This window comes from Schistocerca nitens, chromosome 6, assembly GCF_023898315.1.
Source record: "Schistocerca nitens isolate TAMUIC-IGC-003100 chromosome 6, iqSchNite1.1, whole genome shotgun sequence".
NCBI classification, from domain to species: domain Eukaryota; kingdom Metazoa; phylum Arthropoda; class Insecta; order Orthoptera; family Acrididae; genus Schistocerca; species Schistocerca nitens.
In genome coordinates this window covers 688,992,711-689,012,523 of record NC_064619.1, presented here as the reverse complement: position 1 = coordinate 689,012,523, position 19,813 = coordinate 688,992,711, and the positions used below count along the sequence as shown (strand labels likewise).

General features: G+C 38.7%; 2 protein-coding genes across 2 annotated transcripts in view; one reads left to right on the top strand and one right to left on the bottom strand.

Moving 5' to 3' along the window:
- Positions 1-1,306: 1,306 nt before the first annotated feature.
- The window catches only part of LOC126263570 (uncharacterized), a 104,730-nt gene continuing 86,223 nt past the window's right edge, over positions 1,307-19,813 (bottom strand). The window contains exon 4 of the mRNA XM_049960662.1: positions 1,307-1,435. Coding sequence (XP_049816619.1) covers positions 1,307-1,435 — 129 coding nt within the window. The remainder of the gene's footprint in view (positions 1,436-19,813) is intronic.
- LOC126263209 (protein disulfide-isomerase A3) overlaps positions 10,502-19,813 on the top strand; it is a 45,716-nt gene continuing 36,404 nt past the window's right edge. Inside the window, exons 1-7 of the mRNA XM_049960275.1 lie at positions 10,502-10,755; positions 10,879-10,966; positions 11,093-11,213; positions 11,300-11,525; positions 11,635-11,751; positions 14,634-14,734; positions 14,897-15,092. Coding sequence (XP_049816232.1) covers positions 10,616-10,755; positions 10,879-10,966; positions 11,093-11,213; positions 11,300-11,525; positions 11,635-11,751; positions 14,634-14,734; positions 14,897-15,092 — 989 coding nt within the window. The 5' untranslated portion in view covers positions 10,502-10,615. The remainder of the gene's footprint in view (positions 10,756-10,878; positions 10,967-11,092; positions 11,214-11,299; positions 11,526-11,634; positions 11,752-14,633; positions 14,735-14,896; positions 15,093-19,813) is intronic.

Here is a 19,813-nt window from a genome sequence, read left to right as displayed (position 1 = left end):
TGAATATTCCTCCTCCTCTAGCTCTTTGCATAGTGTGTGAAATTCCTCTTCTGTATCACTTAATGACTTTACCTGACCCACAGCCTTTTTTGTTTTGTTTTTTGTTTTGTTTTGCACTTCTGTCTTCTTTCTCTAATATATACACTATCCTGTAAGCTGTAACCATTTAAGTCCAATACATGTCATTTTCGTACAAATGTGGACTCCAGCAGCCACGTAAATGATCTATCAGGTTGTGTATGTGCAATTCTCACTCAAAAACAGTTGAAAACCGACTTGTGAAGATAGCAAATAGCGCGAAAAGAACAGTGAGGACAGCCATGCAATTTGAGATCACACGACTTCAAATGACTTGACATTCAGTGGTGTGACGGACAGTGTGAATGCATCTTGATGTGACGGTGCCGTGACATGAAGTGCGAACTGGGTGATTGGTTTATGGCGTTCTGCAGACACTTTTAGATGAGGAAGGAAGCTTTATTGCTTGAGTGACGCAGTTGTGCTGATCAGAATACAGTTGTATCGAAAATAAAACAGTTACAGTTGCAAAGTTATTTTTATTTATGAATAGTGCGTTTTGCTATGATTAGGCATCATCAGGTTATGTAAAACTATCAAATGAAGTTCACTGGACTGGCTACCAAACCTCTGTGTCCACCACATACACGTCAATTCATCTGGATGAAAATCCAGTCATCAGAATACTGTAAGTAAAAGGAACTTTGGGAACAGTTCAAAGGTTCCCACTATTGCTTTCAGTTATGTCGGCCTGATTTACATCCAATCGGTTTTATGCGAATGTGGTTGACATAGAGCTTTGGTAGCTGGTCCAATGAACTTCATTTGACAGTTTTTCATGATCTGATGATGCCTAACCACAAGGAAATGGGTTATTTTTAAATAAAAATAACATTGCAAGAATGACTGTTTTATTTCCAATATAAACATGAAAACCAGTTGCTGTATCAGACAGCCAGTGATGTTGTGGAGTGAATACTAACTGTACTTCGCTTTTTTCATAATGGCGAATCCAAGACATGGTTTGTCTGGTGAAAAATTTAAAATACCTGATTTCAATGTCAAATGATGAATCCGAAGCAGAAGTTACTCATAATGTCTGTGAAATCGATGAATTACAAGAAAACACTGCAAACGCTATTGATAGTGAGGAATATATCCCTCCCATCGACAAAATCAGTGACTCTTCAGACAGCAACGTTGCGCCTGCTACACAGGAGCAGACCGAAAAGGGACAAACCAATGTTGCTTTACCTATAGCAGGTATGTTTGTAAAGTCTTTATATTATTAATATTGTGCATCTTCATGTTTTCGGGGCGCAAACATTGTTCCGTAAAATTTTGGTTGTGCAGCTGCATAAATTCGACTTCTTCTAATATATGAGCTGTATACCGTCCAGTCATCTTCAAAGTGAACCTGGAACACAGTGAACAGAAATAGATTATGTAAAATTTTGTGGTTTATATGATTTGATCAAATGGACACACATTCCCAAAGGACAGATTTCTTTGCTCCAGCTATCCCTGTGTGGAATTCTTTCACTGACAATTCCTTTGAGTGTTACATTCCGGGTGAAAATATCACTGTGGATGAGCAACTCTTTTCTTGCAATGCTAGATACTCTTTCCTTCAATCTATGAGCAATAAACCAGAATAATTTGGAATAAAGTATTGTTGCAGTTGATACTAATTCTAGGTAACTGGGGAATGATTTTCCTTACCTAGACCAAAATGAGCAACACCCCACAGGTATTCCTGTTGCAGAGGATATTGTAATGCATCATATACAGCTATCAGTTTCTGCAGAATGAAATATTATATGTGATGGTCCTTTTGCAACCAAATACCTCACAGAAAGTTTGAAACACAAGAATCCAAGAATTATAGGCACAGAGAAGAAACCTAGAACGGAAATCCACTGCAGTGCCTTTGCACACAACTATACTTTGTAAGTCAGATCATGGCATTGGTGTCATTCCACTGTGAAGTATAGATGTCGCAGATAGCCCATGACTTTTTTTGCAGTGTACTGGACTTTGAAGCTATCAATACATGAGTACCCTGTAAGGAAGTAACAAGTTAAAAGGTAAGCTGAAGTCAGTTTATATTCAAGTTGGCAGAAGAGTTAACTTCAGCATGTAAGGCTACAAGGAGACAAAATACAAATACTTATACAATACCGCAACATAGCAACATTTGCAAGACTTGTCAAATTGAAGGATGTAGATGGAAGGACAGTAGGGAGTACTAATGTGGAAAGTGCAACAAGTATGTTAGTGGACAATTTTTAGGCAATGCTGAATACACATTTGCAAGTATTACCATGCAGCATGTGGTTTTGTATCAATGAGATATGAGTTATGTATATTTTTCCCAACTATATACTGTGCTATATAAAATTTTATACTAGAACACATATTTTTATTAAAGAAAGTTAGTCTCACATTTTGTTATCATATATATTTGGATTGATTATTAGGTTAAACGTTCATTGTACCATGTAATTACTCAGAAAAAAGTAAAACTGTATCCTGGTAAAGTGTACTAATAGTATGAAATAAATTAGTATATGTCCAAATTTGTTTACGATTTTTAAAATGGCCGATTAAACTGCATACATCAAAATGACTAGCTGTTTCTTTTAGACAGACCATAATGCCCAGTCCTATTTGTGTTGAAAGAAAGTTTCTGCCATGTCTGATATGACCACTCATGTTGAAAATACTGCAACCTCAACTTCTGTATACTTGAAAAATAAACATAGAACTTTTAGATCATTTCTGTTTGATATGGGGGATGCACATGAAAATCCTTGCTTTATATCATCCAACACCTGAAATGTTGTCAGTTCAAAATCATAATTATTGTACACATGCGCCCCATCTGTAAAAATGTAGTCCTTGTCACACTTCTTCAGAATTTCTTCATGTGGACTGTTCATTATAACTAACACAGAATCTGCACTCTTCAACTATGGCTGCAACATCTCCACATTGTCCTGTCATTCATAAAAAAACCCACTTCATACACTCACTCCTCAACATCGATGACATCATTGTGATGCCTAGTTGTTGTGGAGTACAGGTTTTAGCAACATTCAGTATTATACAAGTGATTTCTTTCAAGTTCAGTCACAAACAGAGCATCATACTTTATCTTGCATAGTGTGGAAAGGAATTTTATTCGTGATACCTGCAGCTATTATTTCCTTTTCTGTTTCAGTCAGTCCCAGGTGACTTACATCATGTTTAACCAACATGACTGATGCAAATTTGACAGGATATGATTCATCTATGGCATGAGTGATATTTATTTTTTCGAGACATTAAAAAATTTATTGCTGTCTTGCAATGTGAGCAGTCTAATGTCTTTACTTTTAGAGACAATATTGCTTGACAGAGGACAGGCATTATATACTAATGTCTTATACATCTATCAGTACCAGAATGTGAGCCCCACTATTTCACAAACATCACCTGTGTAGAATTTTCAGTTCCCATTTTGCATTTTTTGAGAGAACCAAGAGGTGAAATGTGCAGACCTGTGGACTTCACTCATATGTCATGTGCTATTCTCTGAGTGTTCAAAATAATTATACTCTGTAAACACTTCATAATTTCATATGCTAGACTTCACTGATCTTTTTTAACTCAATGACTCACTGTGATGGTCTCGCTGACCTTTAAATTTTTTATGTTTCCCTGGGTTAGACTTTGACACATGGTTCCAAAGATTTTTGATGTATTTTTACCCCTTCCTGGTTTCTGAAATGATGTATTCGCGTTGAGCAGACAATACCACCAAACACAATAACCTAAAGCTACTGCCACTGCTTACTTCACTCGCTACAAGCACAGGCAATGGTAAAATGTGAAGACTAAAGCTATGAACACTGAAGACAAAAGTTATCCCCACCCTGATGGAGAGACAAAGTGAAATAAAAACATCGCTATATTACAGTGGTACATCGAGGAGTTCAGGACAAGAAACACATTTTAAAATTACTGACTCCATTGTGCTACAAGGTGATACTGTCCACCATAAGGATGACTGGTTACTCTATCCCTAGTTACTGATCAGCAACCAATTGCAGCTGAAATTGATGTGAGTCAAAAGATCACTGTATGCTCTCCATACTTGCCTTCACAAGATTTTATAGCATCTGAGTCAATGATCTTGTGGAACAATTCTCTTGGGCATTCTTCCTACTGGAGGCTTCAATTCCCATAACGTGTTGTGAGTTTCAAAGTATACTTGATCGACTTTTCGAGGTTCTCTTGAAGTCTCATGAACTGGATATTCTTCGAATGGGTAACATCCCCCCCCCTGCCCCTCATTTCAACGCTACTAATGGGTCATCCTCAGCTGTAGATGTCTCTTTCTGCCCTTTGGCCCTCACTCGGTGGGGATTTACTGATGACCTTCGTTCCAGTGACCACTTCCCACTCTGGATCTACCTACAAGGTGAAGCAACCCTTGACGACAAGCCTCCAGTATGGAGAATCAGTAGAGAAAATTGGACATTGTTCAGCCAGGTGGCTGTGCTTGAATGGCGAGGCAGCCTCAAGGAATGGGTAGATGACATTATACATCAATCTGCTGAGCCACCGACTTATGCATCCCAATGTCGTCAGCTCTTCTTAGAAGGTGGCTGGGAATGGGTGGATGACATTACACATGTGATCCACCATGCCACCGACTTATCTGTCGCAAAGTCTTCAAGCCTGTATGTTGGCAGACCGATGAGTACTCAGTACACAAGAAAGGTGATATAATGTGCTGTAACTGCACGGGAATTTGCCTATTACCTACATCAGGGGTTTCAAAGCTTTTACTCCAGGAGAACAGTTTGAGAAACCTGGTGTATTTTGAACATCAATAAAATTTCAAAACAGGGGAAAACTTGGTTTATTCCATGATAACTTCTATTTTAAATCATTACTGATAACACAGAAATCATAAAAAATTTAAAAAAATAGTATCATCAAAATTCAAAATTTGGGAAAAACGCCATGTTATGGATAGTTTCTTGCAGAGCTCTTATTCACTTCAGTTGGAACAACAGTGTTCTGTGGAACATAGCTAGGGAAACCCTGGCCAACAGCATATAAAATATTCCCCAACATCCTTGTTAATAAGCTATGTTGTTAATGCTGTTGGTGATTATCAATGTGTATATCGCCGAGGAAGATCTACTGTTGATCAGATGCTCACAGATGGCAAATACTAGAAAAATGTAAAGAGTTTAGGATCGATACACATCATGTCTTTACAGAGTTCATATCAGCCTATGACAGTATTGACAGAAGGTTGCTGCATATAGCAATGGAAGAGTTAGAGATGAATTGACTGCCTTAGTGAAATTCAAGTTAAAATACAGGATATGTTATCAAGTGCTATGACCACAAACAATGGAGTGAGGCAGGAAGACAAATTATATTGCCTTCTGTTTAATGTAGCGTACATTATAAGAGATGCAGGCCTCTCTACAGTGAGGTGGGGGATATCAGTTCAGGTGCTGACATATGCAGACGATACTGACATAATTGCAAGAACGTCAAATGCAATGAATGAGGCCATTACAAGTCTAGAAACAACTGCTATAAAGCAGAACCTATAGACAAATGAATGGAAAAGTAAGTATAAGAAAGATTGTCTTATGATCCCTTACCCACAGCTATTGGTTCATATAATTTGATTTTGTGTTTAATTTCAGCTACTTTCGATCACAAGTAAACTGTAAGAACAATACCAGCTCTGAAATCCAAAAACGAATATTGTCTGTCAACAAATGCTGCATGGTTTCAGAAAACACATAAAATCTAAGCTGCTGTTCGGGAAAACTAACGTCATGATGTATAAAGTTTTAGTGAGCACAGCGCTGATATGCTGAAACATGGACATTGATGAAGTTCGATGGAAAGCAGCTTCGCATATTTGAAAGAAAGATGTTGAGACAAATTCTTGGGCCCATTGAAGAAACTGGTGTCTGGAAGTGGAGATGCAATAATTAATTATGTAATCTATATAATGAACCAGATATTGTCATTTACATTAAGAACCTGGAATGGGCAGGGACATGTTCTGAGAGCAAATAAAAGAACGATTAAGAAGATATTAAATGCAATGCCTAAAGGAACCGAAACAGTTGGAAGAACAAAGCTAAGATGGGCAGTAGGGGCCAGAGAGGACAAAAGGAAAACTGGGATTCAGAAATGGAGGAGTTTGGCACTAAGCAGCGAAGAATATAATTATCTTCACAGAAGGCCAAGGCTCACAAAGGGCTGTTGTACCAGTGATGACGATGACTGTAACGGACAGCCAGGATCCAACATTCTGCCACTAACACGTGAGCGAGGAGAGGGATGAAGTGTGCTTCAGATACCGCAATTCTGAGTCAAACAACTGGTCTTTTTCCATCTGGGGGCTCAATCCTGCACTGTCTGAGGCTGTGCCTGATCATGACGAAATTCAATACAGCATGCTGTGAAACTTACAAATTGCGTCAAAGAAACTTCTTCCAGTATGTTTTAATTTATTCTAGCAGACAGGACAATTTTCAAGCTCTTGGAGAGCAGTAACTTTGATACCTTTTGTCAAACTATGAAAGGACCGAAAATGTTCCAGTAGCTACAGGAACTTTACCTTAATGAGTCGTGAAGGAAAGACCTTGGAACAAGTGGACAACTGTCGACTGGTCTGGATTAGAGACTTCGCAACACCTTCGCCACTCTCACTATGGATCAGACGATGTCAATCGACTGTTGACAACCTGAGTCTGCTAGAGACAGCTATGGAGCAGACTTTCTTATGTTGAAAGCATAGTGCAGGGACAGGACATTTTCTGACATCAATCGGGCATATGACACTACTTGGAGTCACACTATTCTAGGGCAGCTCCACCAATGTGGTTTTTATGGACATCTACAGATATTCATTTGGTCTACACCTACATTTACATCTATACTCCCCAAGCCAACTCACAGCGTGCGGTGGAGGATACTTTGTGTACCCCTGTTGCTTCCACTTTTCCTGGCCGGCCGCAGTGGCCGAGTGGTTCTAAGCGCTTCAGTCTGGAACCGCGCGACCGCTACTGCCGCAGGAACTGATGATCTCAGATGTTAAGTCCCATAGTGCTCTTAGCCATTTGAACCATTTTGAAGCTCTTTTCCTGTTCCTGTTGCTACTGGTTCATGGGAAAATGATTGCTGGTAAGCTTCTGTGTGAGGCTGACTCTCTCTAATTTTATTTTGATGGTCTTTTTGCGAGATATAGGTAGGAGGACTCTTCTAGGAATGTCTATTCTCAGAACTTTAACAGTAGACTATACAATGATGCACAATACCTCTCTTCTAGTGTCTGCCATAGCAGTTGGCTGAGCATCTCCCTGATACTTTGACACTTACTGAATTAATTCTTCTATCAGTTTTATCTGGTACAGATCCCAGACTGACTAGCAATATTCAAATATCAGCCGAACGACTGTTTTGTAATCTGTATCTTTTGTTGGTGTAGTACATTTTCTAAGAATTCATCCAGTTAATCTCAGTCTGGCTTCTACCTTATCCCCAATTAACTTTTTGCGTTTGTTTCATTTCAAATCTCTCTGTATTCATACTCTTAGGTAGTTTATAGAAAGAATTCCTTCCCATTATTGTTCTTCAATCGTGTAACCATACAATTACCGGTCTTTCTGTCTATGTACACGCAATATGTTACATGTTTCTATGTCGAGGGTCAACTGCCACTCCCTGCAGCAATCGTCAATCCTCTGTGGATCTTCCTGCATTTCACTACAATGTTATGGCGTTGCATCTCCTCTGTATGTGTCAGCATCATCTGTAAAAAGCCTCATGGAACTACTGACGTTATCTGCTAGGTCATTTATACAGGGAGAACATTAATAAAACCGACGAACTCCAGAGATGGATTCCTGACTGGACATGGAGGAAAAAAGGTCCTATGAACAGGTGTCTGGAAATGCGTTGTTGCCGTGGTAGAAGTCACAAACAAATAAAAGTTCCTGTCACCAACGAAAAAAAATTCCACTGATAATGCGCTGTGACTGTAGCCCACAGAAGACGATTATGCAGATTGATGCTAGCTGTAGTAAAGGTTGATTCGTCAGTAAAGAGGAAACCCCATAACTGTGATGGTCCGGTTCAAAACCCATCGACAAAGCCCTTCCCATAGTGGGAAATCCACTGCTGACAATCCTTGCACTCATTGCAGGTGATAGGGATGGTATTGGTTGTTACACACAATATCTAAAATCGTACTTTGGCTTACATCACGTTGGTGGGCCACTTGCCTGGACGTTGTACTATGATTCATATCAATATCCTGTTGAACCCCGTTCTCCAAATCTGGTTTATGCAGAGTCCGCCACCTCCCTGCACATTCCTCTGTCTGAAAGGACCAATGATCACACAAATGTCCAAACCGGGTTTCAAGTGTTGTATGATGTGGTTGGTGTCTGGTTTGGTATAGTTGTGCTGCCTCTCTACTGTTTCCATCTGCTTGGCCTACACAAACTGCCACCTCGGCTTGTTCTCGACGTGTATGCCAGATTGCAGCTTACAGTACGCAGTATCAGTGGTCAGACGAGGTTTCCTCTGACACTGGCATCTACCGTGACAACAACGCATTTCCGCACACATGTTCACAGGACCTTTTTTCCTCCATTTCCAGTCGGGGTCAGCCTCTGCAGTTCGTCAGTTTAATTAACATGTAACCCCTTGGGTACATTTGAAGATTTCTCTCCATTTATAATCACATGCTGGACATGTCTGCTCCAGTTTTAGAGGGCATTGGTGAGATTGTGGCAAGACTAAGGGTGCTCAGTGTATGGATCAGCGAGGCCTTCTTGCCTGAAGATCATTGTTGCTATCCAACATGAGGGGACCAGGCTGGCTGTGAGTGCTTATAGGTCCAGCCGCAGACACAACCTCTGTACTGAAGAGGGGCAACTGCTGCTTACCATCTGTCGACTACTCCTCATGGTGTATCAAATGTATAGGATCCTTGCTGCACCAAATTCACCAGTATACTATACTGTTGCTCGTCCAAGTATGAAACGTCGTTTCTCAAATAATTCACAAGGAACGAGGCCATTTCAATTTCGTGTGGAGTATGTGGTGGAGTCAGTTGGTGTGGGGCAAGGACAAACTTAAATGCAGGCGTGGAACTGACTGCCACCTTATTTACTGCAGAGGTCCAGAAGAATTTTAGATTTAATGGAGTCCAGGAAAGGCTTCATTCCTGCGTTTCTTTTTAAGGCATTTCTTTACGACTTTTTCAATGAACACCACAACTATATGTCTTTATTCACAGATGTGTCTAAACAGGGTGACTTCCTTGGCTGCTCTGTTATTTTCGCTGATTGCGTTCACAGGATCTGACTTCCTCAAGAATAGTGTTGTGTTCAATGTGGAGCTGTACATGATAATCAGGGTACTGGAGCAGATGCTGAATTCCTTACCTGTTCCGATCATCTGAGTGCTCTTAACTCTTTATAACGCTTGTGTCCAACAGATAAAGTAGACCAGAATATCGAGGATGCCCCTCTCCACCTACGAGGGCTGGGGATGGGAGTGTCTGTTCCGGATGCCAGGGTACACAGATGCTAAGAGAAACTAAATGGCAGATGTAGCATCCAAGGATGCGTTGCGTAATAATCTGATAGTTCAGTATGCCATTCTCCTACATGCTATCGCCTAATTGTTGAAGTACATAGTCGTGCATGGATGGGAAGAAGAATATCTGGAAGCGATAGACAACAAGCTGCTCCTAGTAATGTCAACAGCTTGACTATGGCGTACCTCTGTCAATCCACACAGACGTGCTGAGGTACTTCTCACTCGCTTTCATACAGGACACTGCCTCTTGATGCATGGCTTCTTGCTCCAGCGGGAAGACCCACCTTTACCCTTTAGTAGACTGTGTTTTCGATTCAGACAAGAGGGGAGAAGCTAATGCGCGAATAGATTTGTCCTCTATTTTAACTGACAATGATACGGATATGGTACGACTTTTAAGGTTCTGTCAAATGTCTGATTTGTTACTTAAAATTTTTGGGGATAGTTTTTAACGTGTGATCAGGATGGTTGGCTTATAGGAGTTTGTTGTAAGTGATCAGCCAGCCACATATTCCTGTGTAATTACCTGAGTTTAATTGACAGTTTTATAACTCCTGCGCGTATCTGCGCTCTCTTAAAGGATAGGGATAGGTAATGTGATTGTATGAGTGTGGTTGGGAGAGAGTGAGTGTAATTATGTAAGACTTACTCTTGCTTGTTTTACACAATTGTAACCACATTCGTTTTTCTACTTTTCGTAAGGGCGCTAATAACCTCGCCGTTGAAGGCCCATAAAAAAACACACATGCACAAGCTCTTCTCTGCAATTAAAACTATGATAAAACTTTGATTGCTGCGTAGTATAGCATCTGTGGACAGTGTGGACCAATGGGAATCCGACAACACAGAATTCCCGAAAGCCCCCGTATTGCCGGTTGTCAGACTGAGAGAAGCCACGTACGTTGGAGATTAACTGTGGAAGGTTGTAAAAGTAGGTGGTTGCAGAATAGTAGTAAAAATGTTGAGGTACGTGTTGTTACTTGCGCTTGCATGTGCAGTGCTAGCTACCGAAGAGGATGTCTTGGAATTGACTGACGAAGATTTCTCAACTCGTGTACAAGAACATGAAACAATGCTTGTGATGTTTTATGCACCATGGTAAGTTGTTTACTATGCTGTTTCTAGGATACTAAGCAGATCATAGGGACGCACATAATTGTGTGGATGATTGTCATGTACATATGAAAATGTTGTGTAGCAATCGTTATTTTTATGCCGCAGGTGTGGTCATTGTAAAAAACTTAAACCAGAATATGCCAAAGCAGCTGGGATAATAAAAGACAACGATCCACCCGTTACGTTAGCCAAGGTAAAGTATTGGATCCGTTGTTTACTACGAAGTAAGTTTTAATCGTTGTGTATAAGCAACACCGCATATAATATTTATAATTATTTTGAAGTGATTTGCTCATGTGGCCCACATTCCAAATCACAGGTAGACTGTACGGAAGCAGGAAAAGAAACTTGTAACAAATTCAGTGTCACTGGATATCCCACGTTGAAAATTTTCCGTAATGGAGAGTTGTCTCAAGATTATAGTGGTCCCAGGGAAGCAGGTTTGTAATACACTCTGTAGTTTCCATTGCGTTAACGATTCAGTAGTTTCTTCAGTGAGTTAATTTACGAGCATATTTTTTTACAGCTGGTATTGTGAAGTACCTGAAAGCACAAGTCGGGCCAAGTTCTAAGGATTTGTTATCAGAAGAAGCCTTCGAAGATTTTATTTCTAAAGATGATGTGGCAGTTGTAGGTTTCTTTGAAAAGGAATCCGATTTAAAGCTAGCATTCCTCAAGGTAGCTGATAAATTACGCGAAAAAGTGCGTTTTGGTCATACATCAAACAGAGACGTGTTGAAGAAAGGTGTAAGGTAAATCTTAAACTTGTCAGGCGTGTCATATGTTTGTATAACAGTGTCGTAACTAAACACAACGGACAATTATATAGTGCAGTGACGTTAATGAAATTATTTTTTCCAGTGATGGCATTGTACTGTACAGACCAAAGCACTTGCACAATAAATTTGAACCAGACACTGTTATATATGATGGAGAAGCAAAGAAAGAAAATATTGAATCCTGGATCAACAGAGAGTAGTAAGTAAATCACTGGATCCCCATATTCAGAGTTCACTGTATTTGCTGATAGCAACATCAGTATTGTTAGTTACTATCTTACTTTTCCGTACTGAGGACTCGGGGCCTCAAAAACTTGTACATCCATGTATTCTGTTGTCTTTACCAAGGAGTATTAAGTACACAAAGGAAAACCGTGTAGGAGTTTCATTGCTGTCCTCAAATTTGAGCATAAGATGTGGTATCTTACCTAGTTTGTGCACCTCATTGCAATTTTTTTTATGCATATTTGCATAATATGCATGAAAATTGTCACTGGAGACTTGTCCAGTACCTAAATATAAGTTTTCTGAATGTACCATGCGGTTTTAGTTTTTAGAAGTGCATTGGAAATGGTGGAGTGTGGTTAAATGACATGAATGTAAATATTAGTCTGTTACAGATCAATCTTCATTGGGCATTGTTGTTCGTTGGCTTAACCTACACCTACACCTCATGGTACACAAGTTGTCACAACAAGAATTTAAGAGGGCGCCTATCATAACTCTCGATCCTAGAATGTGTGTCCAGAGCATCCCCAGCTTTAGAGAGCAATTTCTCATGAATTTACTTTATTTCTATTCTGTTACTAGTGGGTCATGTAGGCATGGCAAAAAAATTGTGCCATTCTCATTACATCACATTAATAATTGTTCCGTAGTTCATGAACGTGGCATTTCGCAATTATGGGGAACATCAGTTTAACATAAGGTTTCACATATCACCATTACTATTTGGTATCTTAAAAATTAATTTTAGTAGGGGTTCAATTTGTTTTTAAATGCTGGTTGGCTATCTGAGAGGCGTTTAATGCTACTTGGTAAATGATGAAAGACTTGTGTGGCAGCGTAATTCACCCCTTTCTGTGCCATTCGAATTGAAGACCATCCTTTTTTCTAGTGTTTTAGCTATGCACTTTGCTGTTATTTCTCAACTCGGATATGTTATTAATAACAAATTTCGAAAGTGAATATATGTATTGTGAAGGTACTGTGAATATTCCTAGTTCCTTAAATCAATGCCTGCAAGGTGATCTTTGGTGGGCTTCAGCTATTATTCTGATTACATGCGTTTGTGCAATGGGTATTTTTTTTATTAATAATGAATTACCCTAAAATATGATGCCATATGACAGCAATGAATGAAAATAAGCATAGTAGGCTAATTTGCTGATGTATGCTTATCACCAAAATTTGCAATAACCCTGATAGCATAAGTAGCTGAGCAGATCATCAATGTATTTCTTCAAATTAAATTTCTCATAAATTGATACACCCAAGGATTTTGAATTTCTGCTTTGGCAAGAACTTGTCTATATTTACAAATGGTGCTATACCATTTACTGTTCAGAACTGTATATACTGTGTTTTCTCAAAATTTGCTAGGAGTTCATTTTCAGAGCACTACATAATTTTGTGAAAGACATTTACAATTTCCTCAGAGAGTTGTTTGTTGGGGGTGATTACAATGCTTGTATTGTCAGCTAAAAGAACTGTGCATCTTCATGAATATTGAGTGGCTAATCATTAATATATGTTAAGAACACCATTCTTGGTGTCTGCCCATTTGGAGGACTGCTGATTCTTGCAGATATTCTGTGCTGTTAATTTATCAATCTTCTGCAGTCTTCCAGTTGAATATGAATTAAACCATTTGTGCACTGTTACTCATACCACAATACTTGAACTCATCTAGAAGAATTTCATGATTCACACAGGCAAAAGCCTTATAGCATATTTGTATACTCAGAAAAATGCCTGTTTTCAGTGTGTCTCTACAGATGTGGCTGACAATTCTACATAAGTCGGGAACAAGCTTTTAGTACTCTGTTGGAAATGTCAATTCCATGTGAGCTACATTTCAGTGAAGTTATTATTTTCCTTATTTCAGTAGGAGAGGTGGGTTGAACTTCAATTTTATCGAATTTCATAAGTAGTGCCTCTCCCGTGTACTGGTTTGCATTTTCTGATGAACAGCTTGTTTCTTTACAACAATTAAAAATGTTTATTAAAAATATTTTCTAGTTCTGGCTTTTTGTTAAGACTTTTTATTGAGTTTCATAGAAATATTTTTCCTGTGCTCTCGGTTGCCATGTTTCCCTTTAAACTATATTCCAAATTGTTCCAATTTTAGTACCATAGGCACTAATCTTGGACATAATGCCATACTTCAGGATTTGTTAATAACTTTTCTTAATACAGTGCCATAGTTTTTACAATGTTGGGCTGTTGCTGAACCATTACTCCTTCTAGCTATAAGATACATTACCCTTATCTGTTTACAAGATACGTTTATCCCTTTATCAACTTTTTGCGTAGTTTCTTACATTTGTTTCACTGTTTTGTTGAAGTTCATTTTCTCAAATCCTTTCTTTGTTACAATGTGGCAAATAAATGAACTGACTGGGGAGCTGCTACTGTTATAGGTAAATAGCTCATTTTTCTTGAATCAGTATGTTTCTTCACACACAAGTCATGTGGCCAAGTCTCTTTCATTTAAGGTAACCCATCACAGTACAGTGAAAGTGTTAAGTGGTGACTAGGAACATAAATAAAAAAGCTCTGGAACATTGCCTTTCAGCTACAGATTTACATTATCCCAGTCCACAGCTTCATTATACAATAAGATATAGCTGCTGAAGTAACTGAACCTAACTTACCTGCTTAGCCATGTATAATCGCTGTTGTGTTCAGCATTGAGAATTCTTCAGTTAGTGGAATGTGTAACTAAATCAGTGTGACAATGACATATCTTTGCATTTCAACAATGAGTTTGGCTTTAGTATTGTAGTTATAAATTCGGTGCTGCTGTAGTTGTTTGTGAGAGTGAACAATTAAAAAAAAAAACAAAAAACTGTATTACAGCCATGGTCTTGTGGGGCATCGTCAGAGGGATAATACCCAGGATTTCAAGAATCCTCTCGTGGTTGCTTACTATGGAGTTGACTACGTCAAGAATCCTAAAGGTACGTAAAATGTACCATAGTAAATTGGTGGTCATACATACAAGAACTGTAATTTCGTGTAGGTTGTCATGAGATTGGAAAAAGTTTGTAACTTCACTTTAACATTCTTTGTTAATGTTTTTGTATGCCATATTTGAATGTACTGCTTTTCTTATATTTCAGGCACCAACTATTGGCGTAATAGAATCTTGAAGGTTGCAAAGAGCTTTGCTTCAGTTTTCAATTTTGCAATAAGTGCTAAAGATGATTTCCAGCATGAACTGAATGAATTTGGTTTTGATTATGTGAAAGGTGACAAGCCAGTCATATTTGCTCGTAATGCGAAGAATCAGAAGTTTGTCCTTACGGATGATTTTTCGTAAGTAAATTGCATGTTTACTTTTGTCTTGGAACGGAAGTCTAAATGTCATTGAAAGATCAGAGTTTATCTAGTTCTTAAAAATGCATTGTCAGCAGTGGTGGGTTGTTAACTGAATGTGTTTATTGCTGGTTTATAAGTAACCTTGTGACAAACTATTATTATGCCTTATTGGATTTGTCAGGTCTTTTTGAAGTAGGTGTTTGATGTAACACTATCTAGTAAGACATTTATGTGTCTACAATGTTGTTGGCTATGTTGATTCTTCTAAATTGTCCAACAGATGTTTTGTAAATTTGTCATGTGTCCTACTGGTACATGCATATCATCTGCATGTTGAATGAGGAAATGCATGAAATGTTGTTTACTGTGCTGTTCCTGGAAAAATCTGGTGTATTGGCTGTGTACATTAAATGTCAGAAATGCTGGAAATCTGAGTATGTTAGGTTTATGCAGCCTGCACCACACAATAATTTGTGCTGGGTCAACTGAAGCGTCCGATCCCACGCATCGGGTTAGATCCGTGACGTAAGGCTGTTGTGGTTTGTGACGTCACGACGGTGCGGAATTTAGTTTGTGAGAGTGACGTGTTTGTAGGTGTCATTTTGATGCGATCGATGGTGCTCTCTGGTGGTGTGTTCGCTGATGTTTTTCGTTTAGTTTGCGAGTGTGGCGTCGTGTGTGAATTTTGGTAAATTGCTTTTTTTATGTCTTCGGTAGGTATGGATATGACTGACAGGGTCAACAGTTTTGGGTTGTTGGCTATGATGGGGGACAGTGCATTGTCTATAATAAAATTTCGGTCAGTGCATTGTCTATAATAAAATTTCTTCAACTATTCGGATTTTTGGATGAAATCGTGAAGTGTTCAGTACGTTGTGAAGAAATGAGGATTACTTAAAGTTCCGGCGTCTCGGACCAGGGATGGCTGTATGTGGAGATGTTGTAAGGATAACAGGTCAAGGGAAGTGTTTGATCCCAATGTGTGGCTGTGAATGTTTGTATTGGTATCGGGAGATGTTTTTGATCTCTATAGGTCAAGGGAAGTGTTAGGTCCTAATTTATGGGACCGGGAGCTGCTGTTGAGCTATATAGGTCAAGGGAAGTCTCAGATTCCAAATGATATTGTGTTTAGTGGTATTTGGGAGTTTTGTGATGTCGGTTTTGTCGTTTTGCGTGGTTTTGTATGGGGGTGGGTGTCTAAATTTGTCCCCACCCAAAAACCCCTTATTTCCCGCACTTGTCCCGTTAGTGTTATTAGACTTTTTGTTGAACGTGTGTGTGTTTTTCGATGTATTTTCGTCCTCATAGTGTGTATGTAACGACTTTATATGCGCCATATTGGAATTGTGGTTTATTGTCGTTTCCGCCATATTTGTGACGTCATGGGTTAAAGCAGATGGGCGGGATCGGATGCTTCCGTATTTCCTTTGTACCATATCAGGAAGACAACTTGTGGAGATAAACAGCAGCATGTGCCTTCAAAAATTAGGGCTTCCCATCGGCTTTTTAGGGTTTTGAAGCAATTGTACAGTGTTTCTAGCCTAAATGCTATCAAGGGGTACTGGGGCCATGAAATCAGTTTTACTGTAGAGTCATTTTGGTCAGTACTGTCAGGCCAAGACTACATGACAGATGATCACTACCCGTTTCAATCCTTTTAAAAAGTTACAGGAAAAATATGTAATTGGAAAGTTTTTGGGCGATGCTTGGTGTTGGTATGTGTTTAATTTTTGATTGGGATTTGGGTTGTAGATTTTTGGAGTGGTCGGGGAGGAATAGTATGGGGCAGTGGGAAGCATTTTTGTTTATGGAATATTTCAAATAGTGTTCTTTTGTTTTTGGTATTTTAGATGGCATGCTGATCAAGAAAAACAGATATTGGTTGGTGGCTGTTGAGACTGGATGGTGCATGTATTTATCATTTTTCTTTGGTTTGCATATTCTATGTTTCCTTTGTGAATTTTTTAAAATTACGATGGTGTTTCTGAATGGTAAGTGTGTTCCTATGAATTTATCAGTCCAGAGATTTTGTGGTGTACTGTGGCTCGTTGCTTGGCTTTGAGTTTTTTTAGGTATATGAGTAAATGACAGTTAACTATTCCAGCTGTGCTCTCAGAATGACCTACTATTTGTTTATCATTGCTTCGTTGTTGGTGGGTATTGTGTAGTTCACTATAGCTGTACAGATTGTGTGAAGCAAATAAAGCCAATTTTACATAGAGAAATTCACTTAATTTGCATTTATTGATGTTTTGTAGTGTTTGTGAGGTTATTGAATGTTTTCATACTGGGTAAGGGCATTTGACTAGTTTATTTATACCCAAAGCAGCTGAGCTTCCCCAGTCACATATTGGTTTATACCGGGTGAGTTGGGAAGGGGGTACATGCTTTGAGGGGTGATAGTATTAGTGAGTCTGAACAAAAAACTTAATATGGACATATGCCCTATTGTGAATGAATGGTTTCAGAGATAGAACACATTTAACCCTTTGTGCATTTTTTGTGATGAATATTTACTGTATTTGTTGCACATATGCCATATCCATTGCAAAAGTTCTTTTGAAGCTATTGATTACTAAATAAAATGATTCCAAATAGCATCATTGTCACAGAAATCCACTGCAAGTATTACTTAGGTATAAAGTAGTCAGTATAAATAAATAAACTAATTTCTTATTTTATTAGCAAGTGTTAAAACTCTGTTTTGTTACGATATAAAACAGCGTGTTTCTTTGAACCTTTCATTTATTTTTAACTCAAAACCATGCTACAAAATTGATTTTTTTATTGATTTATTTACAAAGAAATTTTCTGAAACAGTTTTGTTTGTTAAAACCACAATGCAACATTGCACTTGGAGCATTTAACTCTTGAATATGCCTTTATACAAAGTCTGCATTTTGATTTTGACTCTAAATGCTCTGGCCAGTGTCCTGTTTGGTCCAAGTGCATGTCAGCAACTGGGAGTATTGCCTTAGGCTTTCTTTTGGGAGCAGGTAGACTGAGAGAGTCTGTGGCTGGATGGCCCTTTATTGCAGGTGTACCAATTCCTTTCTTCAGCAAGGCACTAATATTTCTGCTCAAAATTTCAGAAGTGATGTGTATTTCTCATTTTTTTGAGTGCAATGTCGCCTGTAAAGCAACCAAGTGTTCACACAACCCATGTCTATGAAATGGAAAATAATTCTCAGGTAGTACCTCTTGCTTTTTTTGTTTATTCTGTATATTTGGACCAACATACCATGTAGGTCCACTCCTCCCATGTGCATATTATGCTCCTGCACAATGTTGGGACAAGGAATGTCTATATACAATCTGTTTTTTTTTACTCCAACGTTCCACATTTTCAACTGGTTCCTTGCCTTTATAAGTAGAAATCAGGTGGACCGCTTCATTGTCATACCATTTCAAATTATAATTTTGTTTTTTCATCTACATGGTAATCACAGGTTCCTCTGCCTTCTTTTTTCATCTCTGCATCACTTTTCAGGCGGTATCCACCCAATCTGTTTTTTTCTGATGGTTCTCATAACATATATTCCTTCATTTCTAAGCTTTACTTCTAGGTTGAGGGAAGTAAACCGGTATCCATAAGGAGTTTGAAATTGGAGTGCCTAGGCAAGTTCCCAATCAGCCGAATCACTACATTTCCAATAATTCCTAACTCAGGATTACTTACATAGTTTGTTCCTTTCCCAACATACACTTCAAAATCATAAATGTAGCCACCCCACCAGCTCGCGCAAATACTTTTATGCCCCATTTGTGTGGCTTTGATTTTATATACTGGCACAGAGATGTGATTTCAGCGGAATGAGTCCTTCAGTACTGTTGTATTCTTAAACTTCAGTTTTTAGAAAATTTTTCTGTATTTGATCTAAAAAGGCCTGATCTTGGACAGCTTGTCATGATGAGGGTCATCCCTGGGTAACATATTTACATTGTTGTTCACATGCAAATACCTCCTCAACTTGTAAAATTGGTGGAGTGGCATCACTTCAGCTATCTGATTATACCTTGTCTCATTTTCCCAATACATCTTGTAACTCGGCACACTCAAAATACCACTTAGTAAATGAATTCCAATGACCTGTCTTATTTCATTGGCGCTAGTGTTTATACTTTGTCATAACACTTGAGTAGAGTATAGATTTGTCTGTGTAACTACCGTATTTACTCGAATCTAAGTCGCACTCTAATCTAAGCCGCACCTGAAAAATGACTCGAAAACGAGGGAAAAAATTTCCTGAATCTAAGCCGCATCTGAAATTTGAGACTCGAAATTCAAGGGGAGGGAAAGGTTTTAGGCCGCACCTGCAAATCGAAACAAAGTTGGTCCATTGTAATATGAGAAAACGAAGAGGTTGGTGATGATGGTTAGAAGTAGATCACCTCGGGCCCCAGTTTGTAGGGGCTGCATATAGAAGACAGAGAAAGATCTCACAAGTGGTACCCTGTGAGTGACCTACCCCTCTGTTTTAACTGTCCACAATCTACCCCATTTTCCTCCCTTAGGAAGGAACTAACATTTTCAAAAGTTGGTATAGTTTTTGTTCTTTTGTGTGTGTACTGACAGTAATTTCTTTTGGAGCTAATGGATAGCATAGCTTTAGCATTATTATTGGTTATGTTGTTTGGAAATGGTGTTATGGGCATAAATATTTACATGTTTTGTAAACATAACCACCACTTGTGGTTTAGGCATTAGGCCTAGACAG